At 37.5% G+C, this 13160-nt stretch overlaps 1 protein-coding gene across 1 annotated transcript in view; it reads right to left on the reverse strand.

Moving 5' to 3' along the window:
• RyR (Ryanodine receptor) overlaps nt 1–13160 on the reverse strand; it is an 841404-nt gene that overhangs the window by 803511 nt on the left and 24733 nt on the right. Inside the window, exons 5-6 of the mRNA XM_090376454.1 lie at nt 12682–12920; nt 3885–4077 (exon numbers count right to left, since the gene is read on the reverse strand). Coding sequence (XP_090232580.1) covers nt 3885–4077; nt 12682–12920 — 432 coding nt within the window. The remainder of the gene's footprint in view (nt 1–3884; nt 4078–12681; nt 12921–13160) is intronic.

The raw sequence follows: 13160 nt of genomic DNA on the forward strand, positions 1-13160 counted from the left end.
ACCATGTCTCCACTATTCCTACAATGTCTGCATTCAATGATTTAATCAATACTTCAAATTCTTCAAATTTATTTACAGTGCTCCTAGCATTAGTGCACATACAAGTATACATGCACGTGTTCTTACGCTTAGTTACCCTAACACTGCCAATGCATTCATTTGTACCATGATGACCCACAGCAGGTCCTGAAATCCCAGACACCTTGCTTTCCAGGCTGCTACATGTCCCAATGGTAGCAATGTAAGAATCACTTTCACCTCTGCCTGCGGCTCTAGTTAAACTATTAGTCTGTGTATCCTCCCAAGCTATCCATGATGACCCACAGCAGGGCCTAAAATCGTAGACACCTTGTTTTCCGAGATGCTGCATGTACCAATAGAAGCAATATAAGAATCACTTTCACCTCTGCCTGTGGCTCTAGTTAAACTATTAGTCTGTGTATCCTCCCACCTATCACTGCCTTGATAGCATCTATAAATATTCTTGCACCACTTCTATTCACATGTATCCCATCCCTATAAAAAGTCTCTCCTGTTAACAAGCACAGACCACACTGGGAAAAATTCTACCCCATGAGCTTTGCACATTCTCTCCAGAGCAGAATAGATTGACAAGACTCTAAACAAGTACTCTCTCCTACTGAGTCTGAGCAGAATTACAGATGCTTTCATTCAATCCTAACTCAGGACTTTTTGCCAACCTTGCCCTGTACTTGCAAGTAAGTCCTCAGATTTCTTACTCTTAATATCATTAGTGCCATGGGTACAACAATATCACCTTTTGTGCCCTTAAAAGATGATATCTGCACTACAATGTCATCTACTTTTTCCCCTGGCAGACAAACCCTGATCCTATTTTTATTTTATTTTTATTTTTTTGGCTGATGCTGCATAAGCTTGCTTTCTTGCATCATATGCCTCTACTAATGCTAATGCTAATGCTATCCTTCTTGCACAACATATTTCCCATTTCCATGACAGTAGTCATTGAGAATAACTAGCTCCTGTGGGACTAGCACATTCTGTCCTGAAGATTGCCACTGTGTTGTGTGATGCACAAAGTGAGCTATGGCATTGAGTTGGGCAGCTGAGAGCTTGATGCCCCCCATTTTAATTCCTTCGAGGGCATCTACCCTACACCTCAAACTCTCATAAATGCCCATCAGAACACTGAGTTAAAGCCTAACTTCTTCACACCCTCTGCACAAAGACATCCTATTTGGCTAGATCATGTCCTGTTCCAGAAAGATCAGTAAACATTTCACAAGTTGCACATTTTTTAGGCTGTGATGTATTGGACAATTTCTCCCTTCGGTTCTCCCTTGAGCCACAGCACTCCCACTACTTTGTGCCTAGTCTGGGTCATGATTTTCATTTAAATACAATTTAATTGGTTAACAATGAAAATTAATGACATCAATAAATTTAATTGATTAATTGACAATACTGCACTAAGCTAATAGATTCCTAAATGCAGTGATACATATTACACTATCTAGCTTTATGCACCTTACACTATCAAGTTCAAGATATACGTTATGTTATACTGTAATAACTGCAATGTTAAATTAGTTATAGCCTTGCTAAAAAGTAAAAATTCCTTAGCTAAACACAAAAGGGGGAGCAGAGAGAGAGAGAGAGAGAGAGAGAGAGAGAGAGAGAGAACACTGAGTCTGTGTAGAGTACAATAATTGGTAGCAAAGGAAAGTAAAGTATAGACTGCATGAAAAATGAATACAAGGTCTTTATATGCAACTTGAATGGAGAAAGTCTGAATGCTTTGTTATGGAAGATTGACTCACTAGTCATTGATTGAAAATCATGAACAGGTAACTCAATGTGTGGCATAACTTTCTTAGAAAGAACTCATGAGTTATCTGTATCAAATGTTAGTGAAAGTACAAGAGGTGAATATTCATGATCATGAGAAATACAGTTGATATAAATGCAATACATAGGAACTATTAACATTGAATGACTAGGTGTTCTACAGTGGACAATGACAAAAAAGACTTCAACAGTTAATTCTCACTAATGAGAAGCCAAATAGCTTAAAAACAGTGCAGTCTGAGTGGTGGTACTGACCTGAAAATAAGTAACAGTAGTTGTCTCTAAAGGGGAAGCATTACTTATTTGAAGTGCAAAGAGGGCAACTCGTTGTGAAGGATTTCACAACATGAGATGTTACAATAGTGATGCCAATGTACAAACTTTGATTTTGTGTCTAAAAAGGACTGAGGAATTTCTTTGGAGTCTATCAACTGGAATGAAATATGTAAGAGGGAAAACAGAGTTATGGGGAAGCATTCCATAATTTCAATGCATCTTCATTGATACCATGAGTGTTTTCATTCCATTTAGGAAGTACTGCACAATGAAGATGCCAGGATGAATGAAAACAGTTTAGCAAAATTGAACAGAAGAAAGTGGCATGGGACAGCTACAAAGTCTCTCAGATTCATTAATAATTATAAATTGATTAAGCAGATAAAATCAAAGTATGAGACAGGATTGGGTGGATAGATAGGATTAGGCAGGTAAAATTTAAGTTAGTTATAATAACATAATTATAAGTTATAATAATACCTAGTATCCAGGATGGACAAGTATAGGGGAAGGCATGAGTTTTATTTGTATATAAATACAATGAGGAAATAAATCACAACTGGGCTGTCACTCCCTTATACCTCTAGGTACCTACCCACTCACTGATGATATAGTTTGAGGCTTTCTGCCTTAAAATATTATTTTCCCATTCTTACTTATGGAGCAATGGTCTTGTTGTCCACTGGTTATCATTGTCATCAAAAACTGATCTGCTGAAAGCATTATCCCTTCCAGCAGGACAGAATGTGTGGTGCTTTCTTTATCTTTTATCTGAAGCGTTAAATGAATTTGATGTGCAAAATTGACAATAACCCAAATTTGTGGGACTTTATGGCCTGGTGCATCCAAAAGAACCTTCTACATGCAATGCCATGCCATGTTCTGTTTGGTGCCTTTAATGAACAGACTGAGAAAGTGCAGTCAAGAAAGTGCGCTCTCTCTCGCCTCCATTGTTGCAACTTTTTTTTTTTAAAGATTGTTTGTAAACCCTTCTGAAATTCCTTGTACTGAGGCACCATTTGTATTTGTAATTATGTACCATGCCTAATATAGTAATATTCCAAAATGTTCATTCTTTTCAACAATTACTTTGAGAGAAAGAAGATCTTAAACCACAGGTGTTATTTTATAATCACTGCACATTTGATCTATTTTCCTAATTCATCCTATATAAAGGCTCGGCTATTAAAAATCTAACTTACCCTAAATTAGCCTGCTTAAATAAGTAAGCTCTAAAAAATCTTTAAGCACTGATACATCCATTAAGATCAAATATTATAACAAATTATGGATTCATGAAATAAATAGTATGAACCAGAGCTGTAATGCTCAATACGTTCTATGTTGATATCAATATTTGTAAAATAATAAGAGAGGTTTATCTCAATATAGTACATAGAACACTTCCATATGATACTCTCCAGAAATTAAAACAAAAAAATCGTTTTAATTTCTGGAGAGTATCATACGGAAATGTTCTACGTACTATATTGGGGTAAACTTCTCTTATTATTTTACAAAAAGAGGATTCATGAAAGTATGAGAACTTTCTCATCCTCGCTTCTGTTTGGTGGCCAGCAGAGTTTCCACTGCCAAGTAAATGGAAGTACTTAACAGAGGAAATTCTGTTGGATACCAAAGACAAAAGAAGTCCTCATATTTGTCACAATTTCAAAAAGATAAACAGCTTTGCATTACATTAATTTTTACACCCTGGCTTTATTACTCAGATAGTATAAGAATTATTTTGAATTCTTTTTAATATATTTAAAATGTACCTTAGTTTTGCAGAGAAGCTAATTACAGGATAGAACATGCCATCTGTGTTGAAATTTTTGAAGTATCCTTTCACTTTTATTCCATTCACTGTAAAGCAAATGATGGGAATGGTTAAATCTAAAATGCAACCAATAACATCTCCCTTCTGTATGTAAGGTGGTGAGATCTGCCGCACTTTATTGCTCCTTCCGCCTAAAAATTTAAAAGAACAGTGATCAAGAGCAAATCTGTAACCTGGGACATACCAGTAAAAGTCAATATAAAAAATGTAACAGAAGAGATTAATTGTCATTAACAGAGTAAGATTAATTGTTCTATAAATTAGATAACTTCAATCCCTTTTTATGTTGTTTCATTTATTTTTCTTATCTCACTGTGTAACATCGTTATCTCCAGTGTCCCACATAGTGGAAATGCTTGATTTTACTCTCACTTAACTGCACTGCTCAGGTTGGTCAGAAACAATTTAGAATTGTGTGATATAAGAGAATTTAGAATTGTGTGATATAATAGAATTTAGAATTGTACAATATAATAGAATTTAGAATTGAATGATAAAATAGAATTTAGAATTGTGTAATAGAATTTAGAATTGTGCGATATACCAAGCTGTGAAATTAATAACAACTTTGACTACATATTGAAAAAGCCAGTGTTATAGTTATATACTTTTAGTGTTATTATTATTATTATTATTATTTCTCCCTGATTGGGGGTTCCACCTTGTGACAGGTATTGCTACCAAGTACACAGGGTGGTTGTTGTTATGTCTGGTTTTACTTTTGGTCGAGGAACCCTCTGACTATCCTACTTTTGGTCGAGGAACTCTCTGACTATCCTACAGGTGTTCAGGATTGCGACTTTCTGGAGTTCCTTGTAGGTGTTCGCTGGGAGACCTATTGCTGCTAGGCTGTTATGTAGGGTCTTGGGCACCATACCTGTGGTTGACACAATGATTGGGATGGTCGTTACTTGTTGCATATGCCACAACTCTTTGATCTCCTGTCTTAGGTTTGTGTACTTCCTGATTTTTTCCCCATGGGTTTTCTGCAGGTTGCCAGTGTTTGATACAGCTATGTCAATCAGATAGGTAGCCTTTTCCTTCTTGTCCACAAGGGTTATGTCCAGTCTGTTGTGCAGGACTGTCCTATCCGTTATTATTGTGCGATCCCAATACAGCTTGTGGGTTGGGGTCTTTACTACTGCCTGGGGTTTACTTGTAGTAGAGTACACGTTCTTCAATCAACTGGTATTTCCTTTCTAGCATCTGATGTATTATCCTGGCTACCTGGTCATGTCTATGAGTGTACTCAGTCTGGGTGATCACCTTGCATTCTGCGGTGATGTGTTGGATTGTTTCTGAGGCCAGGTGGCATCGTAGACATGTGTCATCGGACACTCTGGGCTCCTTGGCGATGTATTTTCTATAGTTCCTGGTGTTGATTACCTGGTCTTGGATGGTGAGCATGAATCCTTCAGTCTTGGGGAAGAGCGTCCCACTCATGAACCATGCACTGGAAGCAATTTTATCTATGTGATCTTGACGGAGATCATTGTAGTGTCTGCCATGGAGTGTCTTCTTTGCCCATCTTTCTAGCTTCATTTGTGCCTCCTGGTGGGGGGGAGAGCACCTCTTCACTTAGGTTTAGTAAGGTATACCACTTGTCTATCTTCCTTATGGTCTGGTGGAGTGCTGCTGTGTGTTTCTGGAAGTAATCCTTCAGGTTAACTACTGCTGTCTTCTTTTGCTGTCTGAAGGGGCCTGATAGACCTCAATGAGGTCTATTGGGTCCCTTCCTCCTTCTTTCCGGGCAATTGTCAGTCTCTCCACGGCAGATTTTGGGTGGTGTTGGTGGCTCTTGGTCATCATTGTCCTTGTCTTTCTCATGATATCTGAGAAAGACAGCTCGGTGTTAGTCCAATCTATATCCTGAAGGATTAATAATAATAATTATTATTATTATTATAGCCACATAATGCAAGGAAGCCTGAGGCTTATGCTGCAGCCAAAAATAAATTTCTGAATTACCTTAGAGAGAGAGAGAGAGAGAGAGAGAGAGAGAGAGAGAGAGAGAGAGAGAGAGAGAGAGAGAGAATGAAATGGATGAATCTGATAGAGCAGTTAGTTTACAGATGCTTATATAATAGAGTTAACTGAGACTTGGTGTCACCATGATATAAGGGATGGTAAGTTTCATTTTGGAGTGTACAATGTGTATAGGCCTAACAGAGAAGAAAGGCAAAAAGGAGCATTTATGCTTTTGATAAAAAGCTGCCAGAGTGCAGTATGATTGTACCCTGATTCAGAACAGTTTCAGGAGAGAACATGCTGTTTAGGGTGAGATTTAGTGGTAACGAAAATTTGAGAGTGGGGACGAGCTGCAGACTGCATGATAGTGATGAGGATAAGGTCTCTATATGCAACTTGAAATGGCAAGTAATCCTGAGTTGCTTGTTATGGAAGATTTCAATTTACCAATTACTGACCAGGAACTCAACCTGTGGAATAAATTTTATGAATCAGCTTGACTGTTATTTGTATCAACATGTCATGGAGAGTACAAGAGGCATGAATATATTCTTGACATGGTCATCAACCAAAGGATAAAAGGATGGTTGAGGGGGAGAAGACAGAGAGTGGTAATCAATGGACACTGCTCTTCGTGGACTAATGTTATTAGTGGAGTTCCCCAGGATTCAGTATGGACCCATTGTTTTCTATATTTATCAATGATATTAATGAAGGTATATCACGCTTAATGTCGAAGTTTGCAGATGATATGAAGGTTGGCAGGATTGTTGATGCCAGACACTGCCACAGGATATAAAAAATTTGGGCAGATGGGCTGAGAAGTGGCAACTGAAGTTTAACGTTGACAAATGCAAAGTACTGCATATGGGTAGAAATAACCTAAGAGAAACGTACCAACTGTGTGGTGTTACACTCAGAGTAGTGGAGAATGAAAGAGACCTAGGGGTAATTGTGCAATCAGATATTAATTTTTTTGAGCAGTGCAGGCAGGCTACCAGATATACAGGAATATCAATGATATACAGGAATTTTGCTGGCAGAGATAAGGGGGGTGACCATCCCATTGCATAAGGCCATGGTAGGCCATACTTTGAGTACAGCAAACAGGTCTGAAAGCCTCATTTTAGGAAGAATGTAGAGTTGCTAGAACAAGTACAGAGAAGGGCAACAAGACTGGTGAGGGGAACAAGGGGTACTCTTATGCAGAAAGCCTTAAGTTTTACAAATTTTAGCATCTCAAGACTAGCACCTGCGAGGCAATCTGGTTGAGGTGTATAACACCTTAAATGAATTGAGCAGGCTCAATGCTGATGGAATTCTTCCTCTTGCTCAGATTACAAATCTGAGGAGGAATAAACTAAAATTGAGGAAAGACAGTTGTCAAATAGATGTGGGGAAATTTACCTTTAGCCAGCAGGTAGTTGATTGCTGGAACAAACTTCCATCTGTTGTTGTGGAAGTTGATAGCTTAAAGAAATTCAAGGCAAAACTAGACAAACATTTGGAACAAATGGATGGGTGAATAGGAAAGGTTTTTGGTTTTTTTTTTTTTTTTTGGCTGATGCTGTAAAACTTGTTTTCTTGCATCATATGTCTCTACTAATGCTAATTCTAACCATAACCAGCATAATGCTACAAATATATGATGGTAAAGGAACCATTAGTGGGAAGTTACTATAGTGGACAATGACAAATGAGATTTCTGTTGTCAAGGTTAAGGCAAGAGATTTATTATTATTATTATTATTAGCTATGTGGTGTAAGGAAGCCTAAGGCTTATGCTGCACCAGCCAAAAAAAAAAAGTTTCTGAATTACCCTGAGAGAGAGAGAGAGAGAGAGAGAGAGAGAGAGAGAGAGAGAGAGAAAGAGAGAGAGAGAAGAATGATGATATCCAGCTCAGGACCCTGGGTGTGCCAAGCCCATAATCACCAGATAACTTCAAGAAAGTGAATTACTGCAGAATGAAAACATTCTTAGATTCAATCAACTGGTATGAACTTTATGAGCAAAAGTACAGTGGAACTACAGTGTACGTTCAAGGCATTCATCATCGAAGCCCTCCATTAAGAAGGTACTAAAAAAGAATGCCAAGGCAGATAAAAAACACTTTAGACAGCAGAGCATTGGTCAAGAGAGCAAAGAATAATGACAAGGAGTTTTATTTGTATGCAAATACAAAGAGCAAAAGAGTAAACCAGGCAGAATTTATGTTACATGGAAACAACAGAATCATATATAATCAAATCTGTCACAGAAGAGCTGAACAGACACTTTGTATCAATCTTCACACCAAAAATTCCTTTCTGGAGTGAGGTAGGTGATAATGGTGCTAACTAGCATTAGCAGAGGCATATGATGCAACAAAGCAAGCTATAGCATCAACCAAAAAAAAAAAAAAAAATCATCCCATTTTGCCCATCCATTCACCCCAAAAGTCTGTCTAGTTCAGCCTTGAATTTATTTAAGCTGTCAACTTCCACAATGACAGATGGTAGCTTATTCCAGCAATCAACCACCCGCTGGCTAAAGGCAAATATCCACACATCTATTCCACAACTGTCTTTCCTCAATTTGAATTTATGCCCCCTAAGGTGTGGAATAAGAGGAAGAATCCCATCAGCATTGAGATCACTTGGTTTTTTATTTGGTTTTTTTTTTTTTTTTTAGGAGCATTAGCAACTAAGGCCATATTGCTCTGGGGATATGCGGTGGTCATACCCTGACCTTTCCGCATCCTCCATATTTGGTGGCTCACGGGCTCGAACCCCGGTCTAATCAAGAAGCGTGTGCTACGCACTTCTGCTCCTGCCCACCTCGCTACGGAGGCATTGAGATCACTCAAACCATTCAAGGGCTTATACACCTCAATTAGATCACCTCGCAGGTGCCTAGTCTCTCCAGACACTGCAATTTGCAGAACTTAAGCCTATCTTGATAACAAGCAAACCCTTTGTTCCACTCACTAGTCTTGGTGCCCTTCTCTGCACTCATTCTAGTAGCTCAACATCTTTCAAAAATGAGACCTCCAGACCTGTATGCAGTACTCAAGATGTGGCCAAACCAATGTCTTATACAAGGTGATAATCACCTCCTTATTCCTGCTAGCAAAGTTCCTGACAAGACAACATGAGCTGCTCTGGCAGCTTGAATTACTCCCAGGTATTTATCATTCTCCATTACCCTGATTGTAGTAATACACAGGTTGTATGTTACTCAGGGATTACTGCTACCCATATGCAGTACTTTGTGTTTGTCAATGTTAAACTTCAGATGCCACCTTATAGCCCATCTGCTCTTTTCCAGATCCTGTTGCAGCAGCATACCATCATTACTGTCATTAACAATGCTGCCAATCTTTGTATCATCTGCAAACTTAGACATTAAGCTTGATATACATTCATCAATATCATTTATAAATACAGAAAACAATAATGGTCCCAACACCGAACCCTGGGGGACTCCACTAATAACATTAGTCAACGAACAGCAGTGTCATTGATTACCACTCTCAGTCTTCTCCCACTCAACCATTCTTTTATTCATTGTAGCAACTTGTCCTTAATGCCATATTGCTCCAACTTGCACAGTAGTCTTCCATGTGCAACGGCATCAAAAGCTTTCTAAAATCCAAGTATATGATATCAAAATTATTTTTAGCATACAGTTCCTTTGTGACCACATCATTAACATTTGCATTAGTAGAGGCATGTGATGCAAGAAAGCAAGCTTATACAGCATGAGCCAAAAAAAACAAAAAAACTTCCCATTTCACCCATCCATTTACTCCAAAATTTTGTCTACTTCTTCCTTGAATTTATTTTAGCTATCAACTTCCACAACAACAGATGGAAGTTTGTTCCAGCAATCAACTATCCAATGGCTAAAGGATAATTTCTGCACATCTATTCGACAACTGTCTTTCCTCAATTTCAGTTTATAACCCTTCAGGTTTGTAATCTGAGGAAGAGGAAGAATCCCAACAGCATTGAGCCTGCTCAATCCATTCAAGGCTTTATACACCACAATCAGATCACCTCACAGGGGCCTAGTCTCCAGATGCTGCAATTTGTAGAACTTAAGCTTTCTTTGTAAGACCATCCCTTTGTTCCCATCACCAGTCTTGTTGTCCTTCTCTGTAATCCTTCTAGCAACTCTACATCCTTCCTAAAATGAGACCTTCCAGGCCTGTACACAGTACTCAAGGTATGACCTGACCACTGCCTTACAGAAAGGGATAATCACCTCCTTACCACAGCTAGCAAAATTACTGTATATCATTGACAAGATCCAATGACCTCATAATATCCAGTCAAATTGGTTAGACAAGACTTCCCATGCTTTCTCTGAATTATAACTGCAGTCGTGTCTAGATTATCCTTTAGCACTTCTTTAACCAGTGACTCCTTCATTTTCCCTGGAACAGAAGCTAAACTAACAGGTCTGTAATTAGTCATGTCACTTTTCGATCCCACTCTGTGAATTGGGGACACATTTGCAAATCTGCAGTCCATGGGGACCTCCCATGAGTCCAAGAATGCCCTCATAATCAAGGCTAAGGGCCTGCTTACTTCCTTTGTAATCCACCCCAGGTGCCTTCTTTATGTTTAACTTCAATAATATTCCTCCACTTTGCTTTCAGTTATTACGAAATCATTTAACTCCCTGTCACAGTTTGATAAGCTTCTGACCTCCACTTCCCTACAGAATTCCTCATGTGTGAATGTGGATACAAAATACTAATTCAGTTTGTCAGCTACTGAAGCAGAACCCTCAACAATCGAACCATAGATATCAAGTGGACCAATCTGATTCATCCCCTTCCTTCTAGAGCTTACATAAGTAAAGAATTCTTGGCTGTTTTTCTTTGCATCCTTTGCATAGATTTCTCATATTCTGCCTTTGCTTGCCTAACGTGCTTTGTGACTTGATTACAGACTATCTTATATCTACCATAGGCATCTGTGTCTTCTGATAATTTATATGCATCCCATGCATTTTTCTTCTCTGCCACGAGTCTCATTAGTTCATCTGACATCCATTTAGACCTAAACCTTGAACAGTATTTCTTAGTTAGTATGAAAAGCCTAGTAGCTTCTAAGATTAATTCCTTGAATGCATCCCATTTAGAATTTGCTGCTGGTAACATCATCAGTTGGCCCTACTGCATAGAATTTAAAAACTGTCTGAGACCACTGTAGTCACCTTTATGAAAGCAAAAACCCTTCCCTTTACCCCTAATGGTAGTCACACCTTTAAGTAAATCACACAGCAGTACAGTACAATCACTGCCACCTAGTGGTTCCTTTATGTACAGATTCTTAATACATGAATAATCACTGCTGAAAATCAGATCAAGAGTATTACTTTCTCTGGTTGCCTCTTGAACATGCTGCTGTAGAAAACAATCATCCAATAAATCCACTAAAATCTTGCTAGTGTACGAATGACGAACCCACACATTTTGTTTACTGCAGCAGCACATTCGAAATAAAGACCAATGTCATTAAGAGAGGAGGAAACTAGAATGAAATCAATGATGGAGACAGGTACACGGACAGGGCATGGTGGCAAAGCTTCTTATGTCGACCCGTGGAACATCGGAATGACAGATGATGATGATGAATTTAAATTTTTAAATTTTAAAATGAAACTTTTTAAGGAAAAAACTCACTTTATAGCTAAATTTTAATTTAGCTATAAAGTGAGGAATGGGAAAAAGAAGACCAAGGGCAATGACCATCCAACTCATGCAACATTACAGATTCAAAGATACACAGGACTAGACACACTTTGATCAGAAATTATAGTATATGAATATATCCCATCTTTGAATCTGTGGTGTTGTGCAAGTTGGATGGACGTTGCCCCTGGCCTTCTCTTTCTCCTCCTACCTGCCTCATTCCCCAAACCCCATAAGGGTAATTTGTGAGTGACCTGATGTTATGTTAACCTTGGGACAGTTAGGAATTACTTCTTTCCTTTCTTTTCCCTCTTCACTTTAATTCTGACAGTTCTATAGTTTTCCCCCCCATATATTTATACTCACTGACCTCATGCAAATATTACAACCGATAAAGGTAACATACAGAAGCCAAAAGGTCCTGTGTTTTTAGATTTTACAATTTTACTTCATTATATTTTTAATACTTTTAAATCAGCATTTTTTAAACATTTTACAGCAATATTTTATTGGATGTTTAATTGTTATTTAGATATTAAATTTATTTAAAATCTAAATAATGATTGAATTCTTATTTAAATTTATTAAATTAAAGTTATTTAAATTTTATTTGAACATTTTTAGTAATCTGAAATCTGGTAATACATAACCAGTTCGTGACCTCCAAGGGAATTTTTGCAACCATAAACAGAATTCGGAAACAACATTTCAGCTGCTGAAAGACTCGCTAACATAAAGCTTGTACAGGAATATACATGGTTGGCAAAAGCTTCAATGAAATTCCAAAAGATACTCTTTGGTCTTATTTATTTATTTTTAATTTATGTGTATAGTAATTTTAATTTATGCATAGTTTTTAAAAGATTTTTAATATACTTTACAGTTGTTTTATTTATGTATATTTTATCTTTATGTTGAAGTTTTTATTTTTGAATTGCAATCAGTCAGTACTTCAAATATTATTATGGGTCTTTTTAACTCACTAGGAAAATAATTACAGATCTTCAGCAACCTACTTCTACTAATAAATTATAGGCTCATCTATTTCTCTACAATAAAGTATATATTTTATTAGATAGCTACCTGACCATGTGAAGGCACCATCAAAGCCATATGAATAAAGATCATCCCCAACTCCATTTCCTCCCCACTTTGATCCACCCCCAGGATATGGAACGTAACCTTTAGTATTAGCCCATCCTACACGAAAATGAGGTTCCAAATGAGAAACTGTCTCCATATGATCCACCATTGCTTCAAAATACCACCTACGATACATTGCAGATCCATCTACCTTTCCAACAAAAATATTTGGATGCATACTGCAAAAGAAAAAATACTTATAAATGTCACATATAGTGAAATCAAATGTTATTATTCATGTATCAAAATATAGCATACCACATCTGTCCCTCTATTTACCATTAACACTTGTAATGCTAAAGAGATGATTATGAAAGTGCTTTGTGTATATTTTTATAACATAAAGAAATATATACACAGGGTATAAGGAAAACTGCAAAGAATCTTGATATGGAACAATACCTCTTTGGAAACTACTG

Source organism: Mastigoproctus giganteus, chromosome 6 (assembly GCF_048544385.1).
Source record: "Mastigoproctus giganteus isolate SK-2022 chromosome 6, ASM4854438v1, whole genome shotgun sequence".
Classification (NCBI taxonomy): domain Eukaryota; kingdom Metazoa; phylum Arthropoda; class Arachnida; order Uropygi; family Thelyphonidae; genus Mastigoproctus; species Mastigoproctus giganteus.